General features: G+C 40.6%; 1 protein-coding gene across 4 annotated transcripts in view; it reads right to left on the bottom strand.

Moving 5' to 3' along the window:
- galnt9 (polypeptide N-acetylgalactosaminyltransferase 9) overlaps nt 1–19,726 on the bottom strand; it is a 93,352-nt gene that overhangs the window by 59,008 nt on the left and 14,618 nt on the right. For all 4 annotated transcript variants that reach the window (XM_029510759.1, XM_029510758.1, XM_029510756.1 and 1 more), the window contains one exon: nt 10,017–10,197. In XM_029510759.1, coding sequence (XP_029366619.1) covers nt 10,017–10,183 — 167 coding nt within the window. In that variant the 5' untranslated portion in view covers nt 10,184–10,197. The remainder of the gene's footprint in view (nt 1–10,016; nt 10,198–19,726) is intronic.

The raw sequence follows: 19,726 nt of genomic DNA, 5'->3' as shown, positions 1-19,726 counted from the left end.
CTGGAAAACCCTAAAGAATTTTTAACGGCTTCGAGAGATGGGTGAGTGTATGTTTGCCACAAACTGGCATCCACCAAATCCAAAACATGCCCCTCCTCTGTCTATTTTTGGATTAGCCAGGAGTTTGACAGTTGAACAGCACGGGAGGCTCCCATTCTGTGCTTCGAAACAGCTCTTTTGAAACCAGTGGGTGATAATAACAGAAGCTACATCCATCTTTCTTTTCAGTCCGTCACTGATCGAATCATGTGCACAATAATCCATTCCATCCATTCCAATCCAGGTAAACGTGAGCTCACACGTGATCCAAACTAGGATATAACAAGCTTTGTTCAATTCTCCTCCCTCTCCTGCTCAGCCCTCATCCATTCCCTTTGTGATCTTGGTATTGTCTCCCCACCACCTAGTCTCCACCGCTTTCCTCTGCGCCCTTACTTGGAATCCATGGTAATATCTACCACTCCTCATTCACATCACTACTTACGTTGACCTAATTAATCCAACAAACTGTAGACTTACACAAGCAAACGAACATTTGCTCGGTGTGTTGGTTTGCCACGCTTACACATTCCGCTGCTGATAATCTTTGTTCTTAAAGTCTGTCTAACCTCCCCGTCATTTTCTGTAAAACACAATATTTCCCCACTGACATACTGTGACGTTGAAGTCAGAAATAACAGTGTTGACTGGACGGACACACTTAGTCGATTCCTATGGCAACTGCAAGCACACACAGACACACACCCATTCCTTTCCATGCTGCTTCAATCAGGAACCAAGTGCACAAACTGACAACACATTTCGCCTGCTGCAGCTTTTGTTGCCCCCTGTTTTCACATATTTTATTTAGCACCACTGAGACATTATGTGAAGATAATGAGGTGGCTAGTATGACTGTTGTGGTTTAGTTATTTACAAGAAGTTTTGGCTGTGATGAAACACTTGTAATGTTGTACTGTATTAGAATATGAAATGAACATAAATCAACTGTAGTTTAAACAACTATTGAGTTCCATTTAGCTTCAGAGTTAGACACTGAAGTGACATATTGCATTTGCCAGATGAAATACCACTCACTCTGGAGCTAATGATGACACAGATTTGTCAGCATATATCAGTCTCATATGCTTTCACTGAATATTAAAGGCAACAGAGGAAACTGCTAAGGATCTTACTTAAAAATGGACTCTGATTATTCTGAATCAGAAATTGAGGCTGCTATGTTGGGGACAGAAAAGCGCCTGAGACAACCTACGCTGTTCACACCCCTGAATGTTGAAGGGGAAAAAAAAAAAAAAAAAAAGGTTGGGTCATGTTAACATGTTTAGGGGGGAGCAGGTTATAACGCCAGAGACAGTTGGTGGTTTCTATGGGTAATGCATGAAGATGACTTAGTTCCTCCCTCTGAAAGTCAACAGTGTAGTTGGTTATCCAACTCCGGGTTCACGTCCAGTGTTCTCTCGTTCCTCCTCCACCTGTCACAACGTGATGTCACGCTGATCATCATAATGCGTTGGTGTACCTCTCTCAGATGTTCAAACATAACCAGCGGCTCATGCGGTGACAGGACTCTGCTGGTCCGAAGTGTTCACATCTGTATCCAGCATAAGAAGGGAGCAGACAGCACGGTGCCCGAATCTCGTCCCATGGCTGGAGTGAGTTTTGTTTTTTCACTGATGTCTGTGGTACTGGGTAGAGTTGCGTTAATTGTATATTCTCATGCCTTTGTAATTTTGTCTACACTTTACACACACATTGAGGCAATCCTGCCTGGTGTCCTGCAGGTGTGTTTTTTCCCCCTGCCTTTCCTTCAATGGTGTACACCTATACCCAGGCTCAATCAGCTGGCTATACAGGCTGAGGTGGAAGGGCATCACTCTCTCTCTCTCTCTCTCTCTCTGATCCCATGGGCCGTGGGCTGTAACAGACACCTCAAGCCGACTTTTACTCTCCTGATGGAAAGAGTGAACCAGTGACCCTCTTTTACTTTTGTAATAGTTTTAGTTGGCAGCTTACCCTAAGTTCACCCCCTTTTCAGCGTTTTTGCTGTAATTGCCTTGTTTTAGCTTAATAAACTACAACTGTGCTTTGGCCTGTTCCTCTTATTTCTTTCCAATCCTTTTTTTTTATTTGCTAGTGTTAGTTCCCTTCCCTTGGAATAAATTGGGGATATAACAACCCTTAATATTACCCTACCTAAATGTCAAAGACTGAATCTGCTCACTACTTACTGCTTTTGAATTACTGTGATGTTATACTGTATTATTTTGGAATACTAAAACACAGGAAATTAAAGGCTCAGCAATCAGTTATGATACTAACAATTCTTTCTTTCTTTCTAAGTATAGCGACTTTTTTGGTATAAATTTTGGGAGTGTTTTATACAAAACATTTCACACCAAAATTCTGGTGTGGCTATGCTACCTTGAACAAGTTTTTTCAAAGACAGGCCGACACTGCTCTTCCACCCAAACTGTGAGCCATCTGAACTCTGCTGGTGCTCAGTGCTCTGATACCCCTGTGAACTGGGGTATCAGCTTGAGTCAGCAGCATCTATGGGGTCAGGCCACAGGAGGACGGCCACGCAGCAGATGGAGCCCAGCATGGCACGAAAGTTACATCCTCTTCACTCCACCAAGTGGAACCCTTTTCATGCTCCATAGCTACTGGCTTGTATGTATATGTGTGCCTGTGTGTGCACGTGTGTGTGTAAGTGTGGTGGGCATGTGTTAGCAGGTTCTCACCTTTCAACAATGAGAATTGGCAAGGGAAACACTGGCAATTATGTAGGACGACACAAAAGATGGCATCTTATTTACCTGTATCATATAATATATGCTTTCCATGTCATGATAACAATGCAAGGACAAGTGATTTGGGCCATACCTTCTTTTCTTTTTTTCTTTTTTCTTTTTTTACTTTGAACATGCACGTCACATCAACTGTCACTGTAAATTAGTCCCTGACAATTGCAGCTGACTGCTCTTAATGCAAAGTTGAGTGCAACTGTGTGAACTGACTGATTGAATGTGTTAAATAAAAAGAAAATTAACTGTCAGTGAAATGTCTCAACTTAATATGCAATAGTGTGCTTTCACTGGAGTCTCTATTATACTCAGATTCCCGACATAATTGAAAAAGTAAATGCACTGATGAGAGAATGTGGATATATAGCTTATCAGTTTCTTTTCAGAGAGACACTCTGAATATTATACAAAGTTCTTCATCCCATGAAAGATGATGACATGTTAGCTTCCACAGTCAATGAATTGGCTTGCTGCTATTTTGCTGACCTATATTCAATTTTGCAATTAAATTGTTGTTTAGGCAGTTATGTTAACAACAACAAATTGCCGGCAATATATATCTTACAATTTTGATATAAGACTGATGTCACCAAGCAAACAAAGAGGACTGCTAACGTGTCAATCTCTTAAATATTAGAGGTCTCATTTGCAGATTCCAGCAACAGCGTTTAGCAGCTATTGGTAATTTATACATTCAATAAATTCCAAACCAACCTCCTGCCTACTGCTTGGAGATAAATGGGAGGAAAGCACCTCAACAGAGCCTCACATCTTTGGTAGTATTTTCCAACAAGAAAAAGTCAGTCCTTCTATAATTATGTCATATAATTCAGGGCTTTCTTTTTCTGCAAAACTATAATTGATTGTTCAGAACAGTCACTTGCATACAAGTGTTATTAACAGTTTCACCAACTTCTATATTTAATGAGCTGGTTTCTTCTTAACACTTGGCCATTTTCACACCTAGCAGATCATTTGTGTTCAAAGCTACTCTCCCTTTTGGATACAGCTTTAACATTATGTGAACAACTGATAAACCTACAGTACCAATCAAACGTTTGGACACACCTTCACATTTAAATAACTAGGAAAGTTATGAATGTTGGCTGGGATTGGCTCCAGCAACCCCCACGACCCGGAAACAGAAAAACAGTAGAAGCTGGATGGATGGATGGATGGATGGCTCTTTCTTTGGTCGCCAGCAAGACTGCTGGAGTCAAGCACAGGCAAGACAGGTCAGCCCACTGAGCTTCAGTATAGGATAAATGACGGCAGCTGAAGCTTATGCTTTGAAGTTCATAAAGGATTAACTTGATGCAAAGCGAGTAATCTACAGCTACTCCATTAGAAGTTCAAGTATTGGAATATTGGTATCAGGAAGAAAGATATTATTTTGGAAATGTTTTACTGCAGTTATATACCGCCAAGTATTAATGCACAGGATTGGCATTCTACTGCCTATAGTCTCACTGGCCATGTAGACTAGTGCCTGCTGTGCTGGAGTGATTCATACACTGTAATCCATCACTTCCATTACTCCACCCCACATGCATTTGACAGGAGAGCTGACAAAAAGAAAACTAAACCACACAGTGTTTGTGACAGAGCACACTGTACAAGTCTACCTATACCTTAAGCTCTGCTCGTGCACACTACTCTTGAAGGTAAATGCACAAGTGCTTTGATCGATAACCTCTCTGTATCATTTCAGTCATTCTTGGTGCATTTTTGCTCTCCCCTGGTAACTTCTTTGTTCCCTCTCGCAGCTTTTGCTATTGCCTCTCTCAATCAGCCTTGCCAGGTCTATAAATACAGTGACAAATCTGGCAGTGAGTTTGAGGCGGGATTTTTCTTCCCCACACAGCTGTGCTCTTTTGCAGAGACATGGTCTTGACGTGGCAACTGTGCAAAACAAAGTAATGTATATTTCACTTGTGTGCAGTTATATAACTAGTGAAGACCTTGTGTTTGATGATCACCACCTGAGTAATTTCTTCAAAATGTCAAAGAGTGGAAAGCGGCTTCATTGCCTCTGGCCGAGATGTGGTGTGAGGCCAGATTTCAATGCTGAAATCGTAACGTGAAATTGTAGTTCCATTGCCCTAGTTACTGAATCCAATTTGGGGCATCGTTCAACCTTAAATTTGTACCTGTCTGCAGTTGCGAGGAAGCGTTGTAAAGCCATAACAGGATGAGCGATCGACTCATCTGTTTGTAATGGGACTGAGCTCACTGGGCAGCACTCATAATTTGACCCGGAACAAGCTTTGACAGAAACAGAGTGCCAGATTAAGATGTATTTCTACCACACCTCCCTTTTTCTCCTCCTCCAGCTGCCTGCATTTCCAGCCGCTCCCTCTGACTTTTCTCCCGCCGGCTGCTCCTTTTCACTGTGAAATTTCACATTAACCTCTACTAACCCACGCGGCGCAGGCAACACCAAAGCAACTTTCCAATCTGCGAGCACTTGCCTCAGAAAGATAATCGTTTGCCTTGTCATTTCTCCAACACCTTCACCTCCGTCTATCAAGCAGATAAACTGTAGCACTGGAAAGAGCAACAATTTGCAGCTGGAGCTCCTGCACCGTAGAGACCTTACGATCCCATTCTGCTGTATCAGACGCTTAAGGGATGAGGTAAGCCTGTTTCTTCAGCCTCCCATTCTGGTTATCACCCTCCCACAGGCAGACAAACAAGATGATGAGTCCTTGGGGAAGCAGAGCATTCAATATAGTTCTGGTTTTAACAACAATTTCGACAAAATATAAATCAAATCCTCTGCAAAGTGACAATAGAGATCGAGTTGAGATTAGACGTAACAGAATGAGAATCCTCCTGCAGGAGCTGGAGGGTGAAGAGCAGGTTTGATGCCTTGGATTCATTGTTTGTAATTCATGAGTGGCCCAAGTTACATTAGAAATCTTTTTATCGTTTGTCACATGAACATCACAGTCTTACCAGCTTGTCTGTTTCGTTGTTTTTCACATCCAAAGCACAATGGACTGCTATCATACTAAACTCCCGAAGGACAGTGAAGGCAGGCGTCAGCAGGATGTCAACCCTGCTCAAGTCTCTGGGCATCACTCAAAGTTATCGCTTGTAGAAGTGAAGGGCAGAGAAAAAAAAACAGGTGGTGAATGGGGATTACGAGTTTGTGTGCAGGAACAAATTGGGGCTATAAACATCATGAGTTGGTTTTCCAGCAGACTGGCAGGTTTGACTCGAGAACGATTTGGAAATGTGCACATCATGCAGTCACAGCAATGGACTCCTGATTCCCAGTAGTCATCAAAGTCGTCTCTGCTCAATGAGTCCTGTTCAATTAAAAGCCCATTGGTCAGGAAGTTGTATTAAACCTCAGTTCAGCAGTGGTGCATGTAATTTCAGATTTAAAAATCCAAATGTGTAACTTTCATATCGTATAAAGTGAGGAGCAGCAGCTGACTCATGCGCAAACTCATGCAAGAACATTTCCAAAACATCTTACTATTTTCTCTGAGTGTCCCAATCAGATTCACCAAATTCCCTACACTACAAATGATTTGTTTCCATCTGTTGAATACAGCTGTTCAAGGAGAGGAGCATGTTTGTGAGATTTTTTTCATTAGCATAATGAGCGCACCAAAATGTAATCTTTCTGTTACACTCTCTTTATAAGCAAAAGAAATTAACAAAGACAGAGTAAAACCTGAATAAAAAAATGGAAATCTTATGGCCTATAGAAGGTGATGTTGCACTGTCAGGTGCACCAATAATTTCTGGACAGATAACAGTAAAAAGGTCATACAGAGTTAAAGGAGTGAGAAAGCTTTGGTATTAATTAAATACCTCAGTCAGTCAGTTTTGGTGTCATATTTACACTTATTCCATCCACATGGTTATAATAAAGTCAAAGTTTTAGTATTAAGTCAAAAGAGTGTTTTCTCCCCTGTGGAGTCTCACATGTTCATGACCCACACGATATGACCCATCACAAGTCTGCACTTTTTTTGAGAAGTTATGAATTGGTCAGTGTAGTTCAGGCCCAGTGGAAGCTTTCATGACTTTAGCTGAGTTCATTTGATCCTGCCTGAGGAAAAAAAAGGCTATTTGGCAGCGTGGACGTTCTGGTCTGGTTTAAGTTCACACTGGCTTTATACAAAAAAAAAACAAAAAAAGAAATCAAGAACCATTTTCAGCTGATCATCCATCAGACTGTTAGACGCACCTCTATTTCTATGATTGCACATAGCAACTACACTGCTGGATTTTTCAAGCCCCTTTGAAACACAACTGCCCTCATTTAAGGTTTGGGGGAGCCAGTGGCTGACATGATGACATTTAGATTCAGTTCATAACCACAGTGGTTCATATCCAGCCCAAACCTTTCATCATCACTTCCCAAACATTCCTGACTCCGTCTCTCTTGCTCTCCTAGCCTGCATTAGTGGCAAAAAAAAAATTTAATAAAAAATAAAAAAAAATCTATGTAAGAGAATTGCTACACGCTTGGAAATGATGGTTATAACACTCATGTTCATGTCTTGATTTGTGACAACCTATGCTTCACTGAGGCCATAAATGGTTTTCAGTCCTGTTAGGATGGTTAGAAACTGTTTTTTAAATGCAGAGCTAAAGTGCTACTTTGAGTGTAGTCTCAGTAAGTCAATCTTGTTCTAGGTAAAATATAATTGCCAGGAAGAAACTGGACAAAAAAGTATCTATTAGCTGCCCCTGAGTTCAGTTGGTCATGCTATTTAGTCAAAGTGAGATTTAAACTCATACTGTAGCTTTCATCTGAGCTCACTTGGCAAACAGCAGAATTTGTGTAAACCAAATAGGTAAACTGTGAAAGGGCCCTAAAATTCTCTGCCTAGTGCCACAGCAGAGCTGGCAGTTCTGGTATTGCGCTGGCTGTAAACATATCCATTTTCTTTCTTTGAACAATTCTTTGCTATGCTAAGAGCAGTGCTTTGATATTTTCCTGTTCTCGAAAGGGTTGCTTCCGTCGTGTAAACAGCAAAAAGCTTAGACAATCTGAGAGTGTTGTATTTCATTCCACTAGCTCAAAGCAAATGTACCAAGTCTACCGTGCAGTGCATTCACTGGATATCTGTGACCAATTTTGTTTTCTATTTTATTAATTAGCATCTCCTTTTTAGTAGCTCCCCTCCTCTCTTCTCTTGTCTAATTTTTGTGGCCGTGAAAAAGAAATCGTAATGAAGCAGATTGGATGAAATGAGTTGTTATCCTTGTTGAAGCTCTCAGAACCCTCTCATGGCCATCGTCAGGGGACAGGAGGAGGGATTATGTGGCGTTAGGTATAAAGGCAGATGAAGAAGGTAAAAAGTATCAAGGAGGTAATGTGAAGAGGGAGGCACTCTGCCTCTCTGGTAGCCTTGGTGGATTGTCAGCATAGACGAAACACATAGCTGTCCTAAAGAAAGTCAAACTCTCCACAGTTGAAGGAAAAACACTCTCTGAATCATTCTGCCATGTGTCCTTCTTCTTTTACCTCCATGCGACTGAAATGAAAATGTAAATGTAATATATTCTTCAAATAAATGAAGACTTTATATTTCACATTATTTTAATGCTCAAATTTACGCTCCATATTAAACTTTATGCTGCAGTGTTGAATGATACACATTTCAGTAAAACTAATCAAACACTAACATTTTAACTTTTGAAGAGTTAACATTTATGACTGTATCCAAGAATTAATTGTTGCATTTTGCATTTTGGTCTTGATTCCCCTTTTTTAAAGCAATTTAAAAAAAAAAAAAAAAGTCTACCTGCCATTGTTTCACAGTGGACAGTTGTCAGTTCCATGGTAAGTAGCATCTGCCACTTTAGACTGGGAGTAAAATGGTTTGGAATTAATAATTGGAGAACACAACGTCAATCATCATTTTTTAAAATCCCATTTTTCCTTCAGTAGAGGCTTTAAACAACTCTGCAGCAATTCTCCCTCCTTCAGCTCTTTTCTGAATGTCAACAGATAATAATAAGGTCAGTTCAGTATGTTTATAGTAAAATTACAGTAAACAACAAATTCATTCCTCCAATTTTCCTGTTTAACATTTAACATTTCACATATGCTAGCAGATCAAATTGCTTCCAGATTGTATTGGCCTCTCAAGATTTTTCCTCACGAGTAAGCACAAAGTAGAAGAAATATCTGCGAGCCGGATGAAAAGTTTCAACAGCAAAAACTTTTGCATTAACGCACATTTCTTCAGCAACACAATAGCTGCTCAATTGAACACCAGTGTGGTGACAAACACTTTCTCCACAGTTATCAGACAGTGAAATTGCTGATGTAAGATGAATGCCAAACGTGGCAAAAGTGTACAACAGGTTTACTGTGTGCCATGTGCCATTAAGAGAGTCGGAGCAGCCTTGCAAAATGAGCACCATAAAGAAGTAGGTGGGGAGGAATGTGTCCCACTGGTAGACGCTGAATTTACAAGGGTGACATTTGCATTTTCATGTTCAATATGGAAATCGGTGAGAGGAAGTTTTTGATCTAGTGATGTTCCATATGTCCCACCACCTTCCCTATACCAGCTACTGGATGCAATGATTTGCATAACAGATCCTGAAAATAACACGTTGCATCCATTCACCAATGAGTTCCTGACATCTGCACAACTAATCTCACTCTGTGCATGCTGGCAGTCCTTTCTTTTTTTTTTTAATTCGAAACATTGACAACACTGCTGCATTTAGACATAAATATTTCTCCTCAACATAATTAAGTCCATGAAGATGTGGTGAGCTGCAGGAAGGAAACTGTGCATTCTCCATTAATTAGGGAAAAGCATGACTGTGCGATGCACTTTTGACCTGATCGGAGCTCAAAGGAAGGCCTTGTAAATTCTGTTAATCCTTAACACCACAATTCATCAGCACACACCTTTTACGCTACCTAAACCTCTGGTTTTCTCACAGAAATCTGCTGGAGATTCACCGAAATGCCACCAAAAAGAAGAGTGAGAAAAAAAAATAATACAAAGAAACAATAAAAATAAAATGTGAGCTTCTTGGCAGAGTGTCCTGCCGTACACTGTGTGCCTTCATGAAAATAGAACCAATCCACTGCTGCAGGGATTGAACTGGCAAACCTTCAAGTTACAAGTCTCTTTAATATTATAACACCTTCCTGGAGGGGGGGGGGGGGTTATAGAGGTGTAGTGGTGAAAATACATGACAAAAAAATGGCCATACTTCTTAGGTCTGTAGTCAGGGATGGTCCTGTCCAGGGAGATGCGGTCACTGAGCTGGGCATTGTAGCCATACTCCTCATACTTCCCCTCAGCATCACGACTGTCTTCTCCAAGAGTGGCAGCAGCTCCCCCCTGCCCGAGGCCTCCGGGCCCCTCAACTAGCCCCATGGGCTTTGCCAAACCTGCCAAGGGAATGACAGAACAGAGAGACAATCATACAGATGTATGCGGACATGACTCGAGGCAGACAAGCTTGCACAGAGAACAGGGAGAGACAGGTGAGGAGAGAGGCCATGCAGTGGGGCAGGTGATTGACATGCTGTAGCGGTGCGAGCACACCGGTGTTTGGCAGCTCAGACACCGGCGGGGCTCATCCATGGGGCATCATTACACTGTCTGTCAATGAAAACGCTGCAAAACACCCACATGGGCGCAGACGTCACACAGATAAGCAATGCAGAGCAGAAACAAGGAGATGCAGTGGGCCAACAATAGAGAACAGGGAGATGGTGCAGAGCTGTAATTCACATCCAGAGGAGCAGGCCTGAAACTACCGACGCGCAATCAGGCCTGAACAATAACAACAAAATGCTCTCCGACTCATGATTATGATTATGATTAAGATTGCTCATCATAGACACAGCACTTAGTTGACATCACATAGTTCCATCAAGTGATGATGCTGAAGAAACTTGGATGTGACCCAGAGTAAAACCTCGATACACCTGTTCCCCAGGTTTTCTACATTTTCTATATGGGGACATATACTATGAGCACACAAAGCCTTTATGTCACAAAATGGGTCATCAAGGAGAATAAACAGAACATTTTTTTAAACCAGTGTACATAAGGATACAGTTGTTTCTGTATTCTCCAAAGAGAGATGAGATTTGGTTTAAAATTTTACTTCAACTTCATAAATTCTAATAAAAATGACTCTAAAGCACCACAGCTGTGCAGTTTCGGACCGTCAGTCCAACAAAAGGCCACCAGTTGTTCCAGTGAGCGCTTGATCACTCTGAATTCTAATTATAGAAGCTTTTCAGAAGCAGTGTTTCACCACCATGACTATGAAGAGAGTGTTCAAACTGTGTCTGTTCCATGCGGGTGATTTTATCTTAGAAAATTCAGGGAGAGCAACCACAACGCCTGTCTGTGTGCTTAGCGCTTCATGAGAGCTGGTCCTTGGTTAGCTCCATCACGTTAGGGGTTTTTGGTCCAACATTGTTGTATTCAGCAAAGGATTTAATATGTGTTGAACTTCAAATATCCCTCTGTTGAAAAAAATTTTAATGTGTCATGACTGTGATTTAACAGACTGTCAGTTTGCTACAGTGGCAGAAATACTTTGATAAAACTCTGTTCACTAATTTAGGCCTCCATTTGCATGGCAACGGAGTGTGGGGTATGAAATTATATTTGGAAAAAAAAAAAAATTATCCTACCACTCCCTCGACTTAGGAAACTATTCATAAAAATCGCCTCTGATTCAAATTCAGATCAGCCTGATTTCTACTTCCACGTGTTAATGGAACAATAATTTTAAACAGCCCAACTTACACATTCAAAATGGAACTAGTCTTTTCAAAAATGATGCAATACGTTTTGTTATGTTTAGTTCCATTGTAGGCACTGTTAACTGAGTCAAAGAATGGAGCACAGTAAGCAGCCCACAGTTTGGGGGGGACTCAAAAAAAAAAAAACAAAAAAAAAAACATTTTCTATTTCAGGTGAACGCTATATCATGTTTAATGGTGGTGTAGCTGTACTAAAGAGAATACTCCATTCCTAATTATAAGGATCCACACTAGTAGGTGGTTAAACAAACCTTTCTGATCCACGGCACATTTCTGGAACTCATAGAAAATATGGAATAAATATGAATGACGCTCCCCTCAGCAGAAAAATACCTCGCCCTGCTGCCCTCTGACCACCCACACCCGACTGTCTTGAACAGAATCTCTCAAAAGCTCTCTTTTTTCTAAAAGAAGAATATTATGAGCTACATTCCTATCCATCTCTGCCAGCTTTTGAGTCTTGTTTGACTATTTTAAACTTCCCTGAAACTGCAGGATAATGTCAGATGATTGTAATTCAAGCCAAGCTTTCAGTGTGGCCTCCGCAGAAAAATCGAACTGCGTCTGTTCACCATATCAACAGATGGACACACAGACAGTAAGTAAACAACGCATACCAATGAAGGGCTCAACTCCCGGCTTCAACCCTCCAGGAACAGCGGCGTAATCACCATATTTGGATGGTCTCAAATCCTCGGGTGCTACTGAAGATTTGTAATTGGAGCTGAATGGCTTCAAACTGGCTTCTCCCACGACAGGGATTTAGTATGCCCTGCACAAGCCACTGTGGTGGCATTTTGACAAGTTTGGGTGGGGTTCACATCATGGACCAGCCATCTGGCACAGCGGCCCATGTCATACAATAACACAGATACTCTCCAACGCCGGAGACTCGGGTCTGGAGGGCCTCTCTGTCTCTCCATGAGTCTTGGAAGCAGGACAATGCCTGCCAGCTTTGTTTTCTGGTGACTGTGTTATTTTCCCATTTCCCACTGTCTTGCACTTCCTCTGTCTGAGTGGAAAAAAAATTCCATTATAGGATGAGGAGCCATGGATACTCAACAGAAAAAAGCCTGCCATTCATCAACATAAGTTCAGATATTTGAGAGAGGCAATTTCATGATGGAGACTTTGGATTTCCGACATGAACACAATGCTGCTGCAAAGTTTACAGCCAATAGCTGTAAAGTTTTGTGCACGCGTGTCATAATAGGCAGCCACTGATTAAAAAACAGTTTGGATCATTCCTGGCTGGTAGTTTGAGGATTTTAAATTTCTCTGACAGGTGAGGTTGATCTTTTATCTTTTCTCCACTTCAATTGTAGTTCTTGTAAAATTTGTTTGGAAGAACACAGTCAAATATGCATAAAAGCCTCCATATCTAGATCAAACCGCCCGACCATTTTTATATCCGAAAAGGGCAGCTATAAAACAAAAACAGACGCTTACAGTGTATGCCTTGAAAGGAAGAAGTGGCCCATTCTGATGTGTGGGTAAAGCCCTGCACGAACCCTGTAAGGATAAAGACCTCTATTCCTATGTTGAGTGCTCAGTCTGTATACATGAGCGCTTGAAGCACTTTGTATAAAAGCATTCAGTGAGTCCTGTGACCCTTCAAAAAAAAAAAAAAAGAAGATGACATTGACACTTACCACAGTAAACACAAGGACACGATCAATGTTTGTTTCAAATATCAAATATGATGCCCGAGTGTCTCCATGTGCTTCCTTACGTTGACTATTTCCAATGTGAGCGAACACTCCAAACAGCATAGCGACACTTTCATCATCATCTCACTCCAAAAACAATTACAACCCAGCATCTGCTTCCTCCACTCAGGCTTCATGCCCATCCCAAGCCTCAGCTGGCTGTGGATCTTCGCAATGGAAAGGTGCCAATTTAAATTTCATTGTGTCCGACAGTATACGCATGTCCTTGTACACACTTCCCATAATCTGTTTGTCCAAATCCCTCTGTCACGACACATTAAATCCACAACAGCTCTAAATTATACAACAACCTGCAGAATGTGTCTTTCTTCTTTAAAAAATTCGGTTTTCCTCTTTAAAAGATAGATTCTTAGATGACCCCCCTTTTAATGAATGATTTAAGAGAAAGAGTGGATTTATGCACGTCCAAAGTAATGCAGAGGAGTGCTAAATATTGATGGCGAAGGGAAGGTGGGGGATTCAGAGATCTCTGAGAGAAGAGGAAAATAAACCGTTCTAGAGAGGCTCAGAGTGTTCAAAGACCAAAACAAATCTATGAAATATTAAGAACGGGGGAAGAGCTGTGGTAATTCACTCATAACTGCAGCAGGCATGTTGGGAGGATGACAACCCTGAATTGGAAATTGGTAGCACTATATCTCTAAATGATCTCAAAACAATAGAATGCGTCTCCTTTTGAAAATACGTACAAGAGCTCACTTGACAATGCCAGAACGTTAAATATAGCGCAAAACAGCACAAAGAGCAGAGGCAGGACTTTCATCCTTTCCTGCTTTACCAACATTATTTATTTGTTTTTCATATGAAAGACAGTTGTTTTTTTTTTGTTTTTTTTAAGATTTAGAGAGACTTTTAAATTAACCCATAAAATACCGTTGACAGTCTCAGTACAATCCCTGCCTGTTGTATACAGCATATCTATTATAGGCTCGACCAAATTTCTTCTTTAAAATAGCATGCTTTGGAGCCCATACATGGAATACTACAAGGCCAGAAAGAAGTAATTGCTGGACTGCAGTGTCTGACAAAAAATGTGTTCTTCCACTACTAATAACACGGTTGCTGATATGCTGCCTTGGCCTTTACCTACACTTTAAAGATGGTCCCTAACCACTGCTTGTTTCTCTATAGAGTCAAGTCACGCTCAGTGCCAGGTTTCATTTCATTGCACTGGATCATGACTAAGTGTAAATAACAAACTTATTTGCTTGTATTTATTTCCATTTTGGGAACTTGACCTTTCGTGGTCAAGTTCCCAAATTGCATTAACTTTTCATTCCAGTTTTTCCACTGTAGCCATCGGTGCATACACAAGCACCTGGATTAATATTCATGTGTAAGAAGTCTGAATCTGCTAATTCTGCAGACAGTTCCAGTAAGAGGGAGCTCTTTTATATTATTATATTTTCTCAGCAGAGTTTCCTCTGTGTGACTACAAGTTAATTTAGCAGAGATTAAAACTGCACAAAGTCACACTTTTTCTATTCATATCTTTGCGGTTATTGCCGGTTTTCAAATTAATTTTCCTTCGTTTTGTCATATTCTCAAAACAATATGCAGAAACAATCAAAGTGCAGAGAGAAAATCTATTTATAATAATTGTCCAGCCTATATGCACTCCTCCACTGGATGTCGTCATTAAATGATGGTAATGTAATCGCTGCATGTCTCCAGGCTAAGAGTGTAAATAAAACAAACAGTCGTTCCATCTAAAATTGTCATTTTTGTCTGTGTGCTGATCACCAGGTGAGCCACTGAATTCATTATCGTCATTCCTAAAGGCTGAACAGAATTGATTTTTATCTGTTTTGTCGACCAGAGCCTCATCTACATATCATTATTGGAATAAATTATATTTCATCAGGCTTCACCCTGCTGTGATGTGATGTCCCTGCCTCTGCCCCCATCGCTGCCATTGCACACTACACAAAAACCACACACAACCACACTGCGATGTGTATCAGGAAGATACAGTCAAAGCATCAAGTGTTTGTCGGTGTGGAATAGACAGAGTTTGTGACATTTTCCTCATCAAGTCTTTGGCCCACCAGGCTTAGCATATAAACAGTGATGCTTTCTTTGCCATAATTGGGCATTACTGATAAGAAGCATATCTGGTGCCGCAGCTGGGCCTGTAAGGCTGCCATCCCATCAACACCTACGCACTGGGAGAAGGCCGGGAGTGACATGCATGGCTGATGACAAGTGCCTCGGCGAGACCTTGAGCAGTGGGACAACAGCCCATTTGAAACAATGACACATCCAGCAGTGGTCAGACAGGAAAGCCTAACAGCGGCACATTCACTTGCTCACCGTTTTTTTTGGTGTTTTTTTTTTTTTTTTTTTTTGAAGGGCTTATTTTTGGAGTGTTTGCTGATAAAATCTGGCTGATAGAAGATGTTCCCTCCACTAGTAAAATCAAACGTGGTCATATATCAAGGACCCGATGTGTCAACACTGATACAGTAATAATCATCTGCTGCTATTATAACTCTACCTTGAACCAAATCATGCACATTATTCCACTGTACAGCCAAGCCTTAATGCATACTGCATATTTTTCTGTACATAGTATCTCTGTTCTTTCAGTTTTTCTCTGTTGTGTAGAGTTTTGTGTTGTTTCTGTGTTGTAATTATATTTTATTTTATTCTGTTTCTATTCTGTCTGTACAGAGCTGTAGTAACGAGGAAATTTCCCCAAACGGGATCAATAAAGTCTCATTTTATCTTATGAAGAGAAAACCTGAAAGCCACAGCGGCAGTAATGGAGGGTGTGAGGATTTAGCAAGCAGTGAATTAATTTCTTAATCATGTTTTCTCTGCATTAAATGAATATGAATACATTATGACGCATATCTACAGCTTAGTTCAAAATGAACATATCAGTATTGACCAACAAAATCATTATTAGTCACGCTCAAGTGTTAAAAACATGCATTTCTCTGCCTTAAAAAAAAAAAAAAGAAAAGAAAAGAAAAGAAAAAAGCCCCCTACTGTGGCAGTATACTGTGTGTATACTGCCCAAAGGACTCACAGGGCTTCAGCAGGTAAGTACATGCCATGAGGTATTTGCTGGGGCTAATGCAGTACTTAAGGTCAAAGCACTGCTTCATAAGCTGGTTAACACGCTTAAGACCTCTCATCTGATTGCTCAAAGACAGTGGCATCAACGGCGCAGCAGTGCAGCAGATAACTCTCTGGTTGCTCATTTCCGCACAGAATGATCCGATGATAGAGCTTGAGCATTGTTTCCTTGTTGGGAGTCCAGTGACAATCCATCAGACAAATAGAAGACAAATTCTCCCACTTGTCTATGTCCTTCAGATCTAATTGGACCTTGCTTCAGCTCCCATGGTATCCCATTGGTAGGCAATAAACAACAGAAGGAATGGGCAATTACTTCATATTGCTGCCGGACATTGTGAAAGTTATTGGCGCAGAGTTCTCCTCTATACACCTTAGTTATTCCCAGTGGCCATAGAATACAATTTGTGGTCTGTGCGCGACGTAGAAAAGGGGGCAGTGACCTGTGATATGAGGATTTGATTAAGTATGCCATTAAAGAGCTCAAGACAAATCATGGAGGGATTGTGACAGTTGGCAAATGTTTCCAGCCTGGGCGCACTCCTGGGTACTCATTGCCTCTGTCAAAGAAAAATTATGCAACAGCAAGTGATTCCTTTTTATGTTTCCAACTTAAATTGCATAAAAAGAGATTCATGCCTGTAGTTATTGTTTATGAATTCTAATTTGAAATTCCCTGTCATATTCCCACACCGAATGCAGCTTCATCATAATATATTCCTTAACAGCTTCATGGGCTTCTATTCTCTCTTGCTCTAATGTTAACCAGAAGGCAAGAAACTGCGCCAGCTCTGAACTTAGTTTGTGGAGCTGGAGTTTATCCCTCCCCTCAACCCGTGGAGTTACTCTCTCCACTTGTGACAGGCCTGCAAACTGTGTCCCAGCTACTTTCACTTAATGGTGCTAGGTGGAGTGGTCGCTGTTGAGAATAATTTATGAAGCTGATATGATGTTTGGTGCAAAAGCAACCAGCCTTCCAGACTGAGTTTTGACGTTTTCAACAGTCTTTGACAACCTGAGACAAGGTGTCCAGCCTGGAATCAGGATATGGTTATGGAATTTACACATTTCTGCAAACTCACATTTTAACGTATATCCATTCAAAATTTGAATGAGACAAACTGATACAAACAGCAGTTATGTAGGAGAAAGTAAATTTCCTCTACTTTCATATTTCCTCTCTCATTCCACCAAGAATTTTCTCGACAAACTGCGTTATATTGTATAGGCTTGAATGACTTAGTTGCATTGTCTCTGTATAAAGCTGAGTGACTGAAAAGATGTATTGTTCTTTTTAAGAGTCAATGCCTGTTGGCTGGATGCCAGATGCCAAGCATAACTCAAAGTGACAGAGTGACCCTCACACAGCTGCTGAGGCTCGGGCATAATAAGAAGATCATGCAGCAAAAAATCCATAGCTGCCCTATTTTGGGGCCAGGAAGCTGTGAAATGTCCTCAACTACTGACTGCAGGGAAAACAGTCAAATGGACTGTCAAGGTGCTATTTCTGAAGCTTTCTAACATTACAGGAATTTGGAATGAGATACTCTAACAATGACCAGCATCAAATACAAAAACACAAGCAAAAACATCTCTCTCTCTCCATGGTATTGTGCCCCACAGACACCCTTCAGCCACAGCTACAGTGGACTGCAATTAACACAGATGATAGTCACCATTCCCCAGGAGAGGACAGCAAGCTAATAAATAAAAATTGACTTTACTGATATATTGCAAATCAATGTGTAGCACTTAAGTTAGCAGTTACATATCACCATGATATATACTGGAACAACTATGCTAATTTCTCACTGTTTGGCCAGTAGTGTGAAGGCTTGACTATTTGTATTTAAAAGATTTTTACTCCATGATGCTGTTTTTATGCTGTATGTAATATAGTAAAGGATTTCCGTGGGCACCTACTATATACTCACGCAACACAACCAATGCGGTCATTGACATACTGTACCGAAGCAATCACAACTGTGTGAGCAAAATGATTGCCTTGATATTCTGAACATTCAAGGAATTCATTTATTTTGTCCAAAAGAATCTCCTGTCAATGAGAAGTTGCACAGTCCCGAGCAGATTACTGTGTTATATAAGGCGATTCATTAATTCATTTAAAAAAAAAAAATGTATATATATATATATATATATATCTTTTTTTTCTTTGGAGTGGGGGGACTTCTTTGGTCACTTTCAGTGTTATTGGACTATTTCACTTCTGAATTCAGGAGAAAGTTTTAGACATCAGCAGATTATGTAAAGGCATTAGCATGCATTGGCTGCAGGAATGAGTGACCTAATTTGTCATATATTATACAAAATAGTTTTCTTTTTCAGCTTTAAGCTCTGGGACATTGTGACAGGTGCCTGTCACTGAGAGAAAAAAAAGCAGCCTGAGCCGTAATTAAAATAATCATATATTACATCCCTAATTGTCATTATTTTAAACATCATCTGAAAGCCCACTCACTCGGTGCAAATGTGGCCTGCTAATGTCATGATTGCAAAGCCTATATTTAAGTGTAAACAGCATGACAACGTGGTGCTTGATGGGATTTTAAGGATGTGAAATGTTTTCTTTACATCACTGAAGTTATTTGACACTGATGGAATTAAGGTTTTATTTTCAGACAACGATGAATTATGACCATGGAATATTTAATGCAGTGCTTTCACTTCAGTCTTTACAGACATCTGTGGAAATTATTGCCAAATAAATGGCAGATTGCATCTTTAACTGCAGATGTGATTATGTGGATTTCCCACAGCACAATGTCACAATGAATGAGACACAGTCACACGGAGGGTAACCTGATTTTACAGATTGTTGCTCTGCTGAAAAGACCAAAAATCTTCCCCACAGATTAATGGCCATGTAATGAAATACCAGTCAGTCCTACTGTTATGGAGTCATTACATTAGACTCTCTTCCAAAAGTAAGACAGCTTGTTAAATCCGATATGTTTCACTAGTGGTGCCTTCAGTGAAATGACAGGAGCTGCTGCTGAGATGCAGACTTCCTGCTCGTGGGATTCTGCACAAAACTAACACATCAATACTGTATATAAGTTTATGTGAAGTTTATGAGAAGTCAATTATGGGCTAAGGGCGTCACAGTCTGATTGGCTGTTAAAGTAACAACCCAGTAAAGTCCATAACCACAAAAGTATTGCACTGTGATACATCACCCTGCTTCATTTGCTTCTTAACAAGCAGTGTTAGTGCATTAGAGGCTGCAGAGCATGCACCAGCACAACTCACATTGTTTCATCTGGAAAATAAGCTGCTCTTTTCTCTAAGAAATTAGGTTA

The sequence above is a fragment of the Echeneis naucrates genome, chromosome 9 (genome assembly GCF_900963305.1).
Source record: "Echeneis naucrates chromosome 9, fEcheNa1.1, whole genome shotgun sequence".
Classification (NCBI taxonomy): Eukaryota; Metazoa; Chordata; class Actinopteri; order Carangiformes; family Echeneidae; genus Echeneis; species Echeneis naucrates.
Note: the sequence above shows the minus strand (reverse complement) of the source record. Positions and strands in the feature narration are given on the sequence as shown.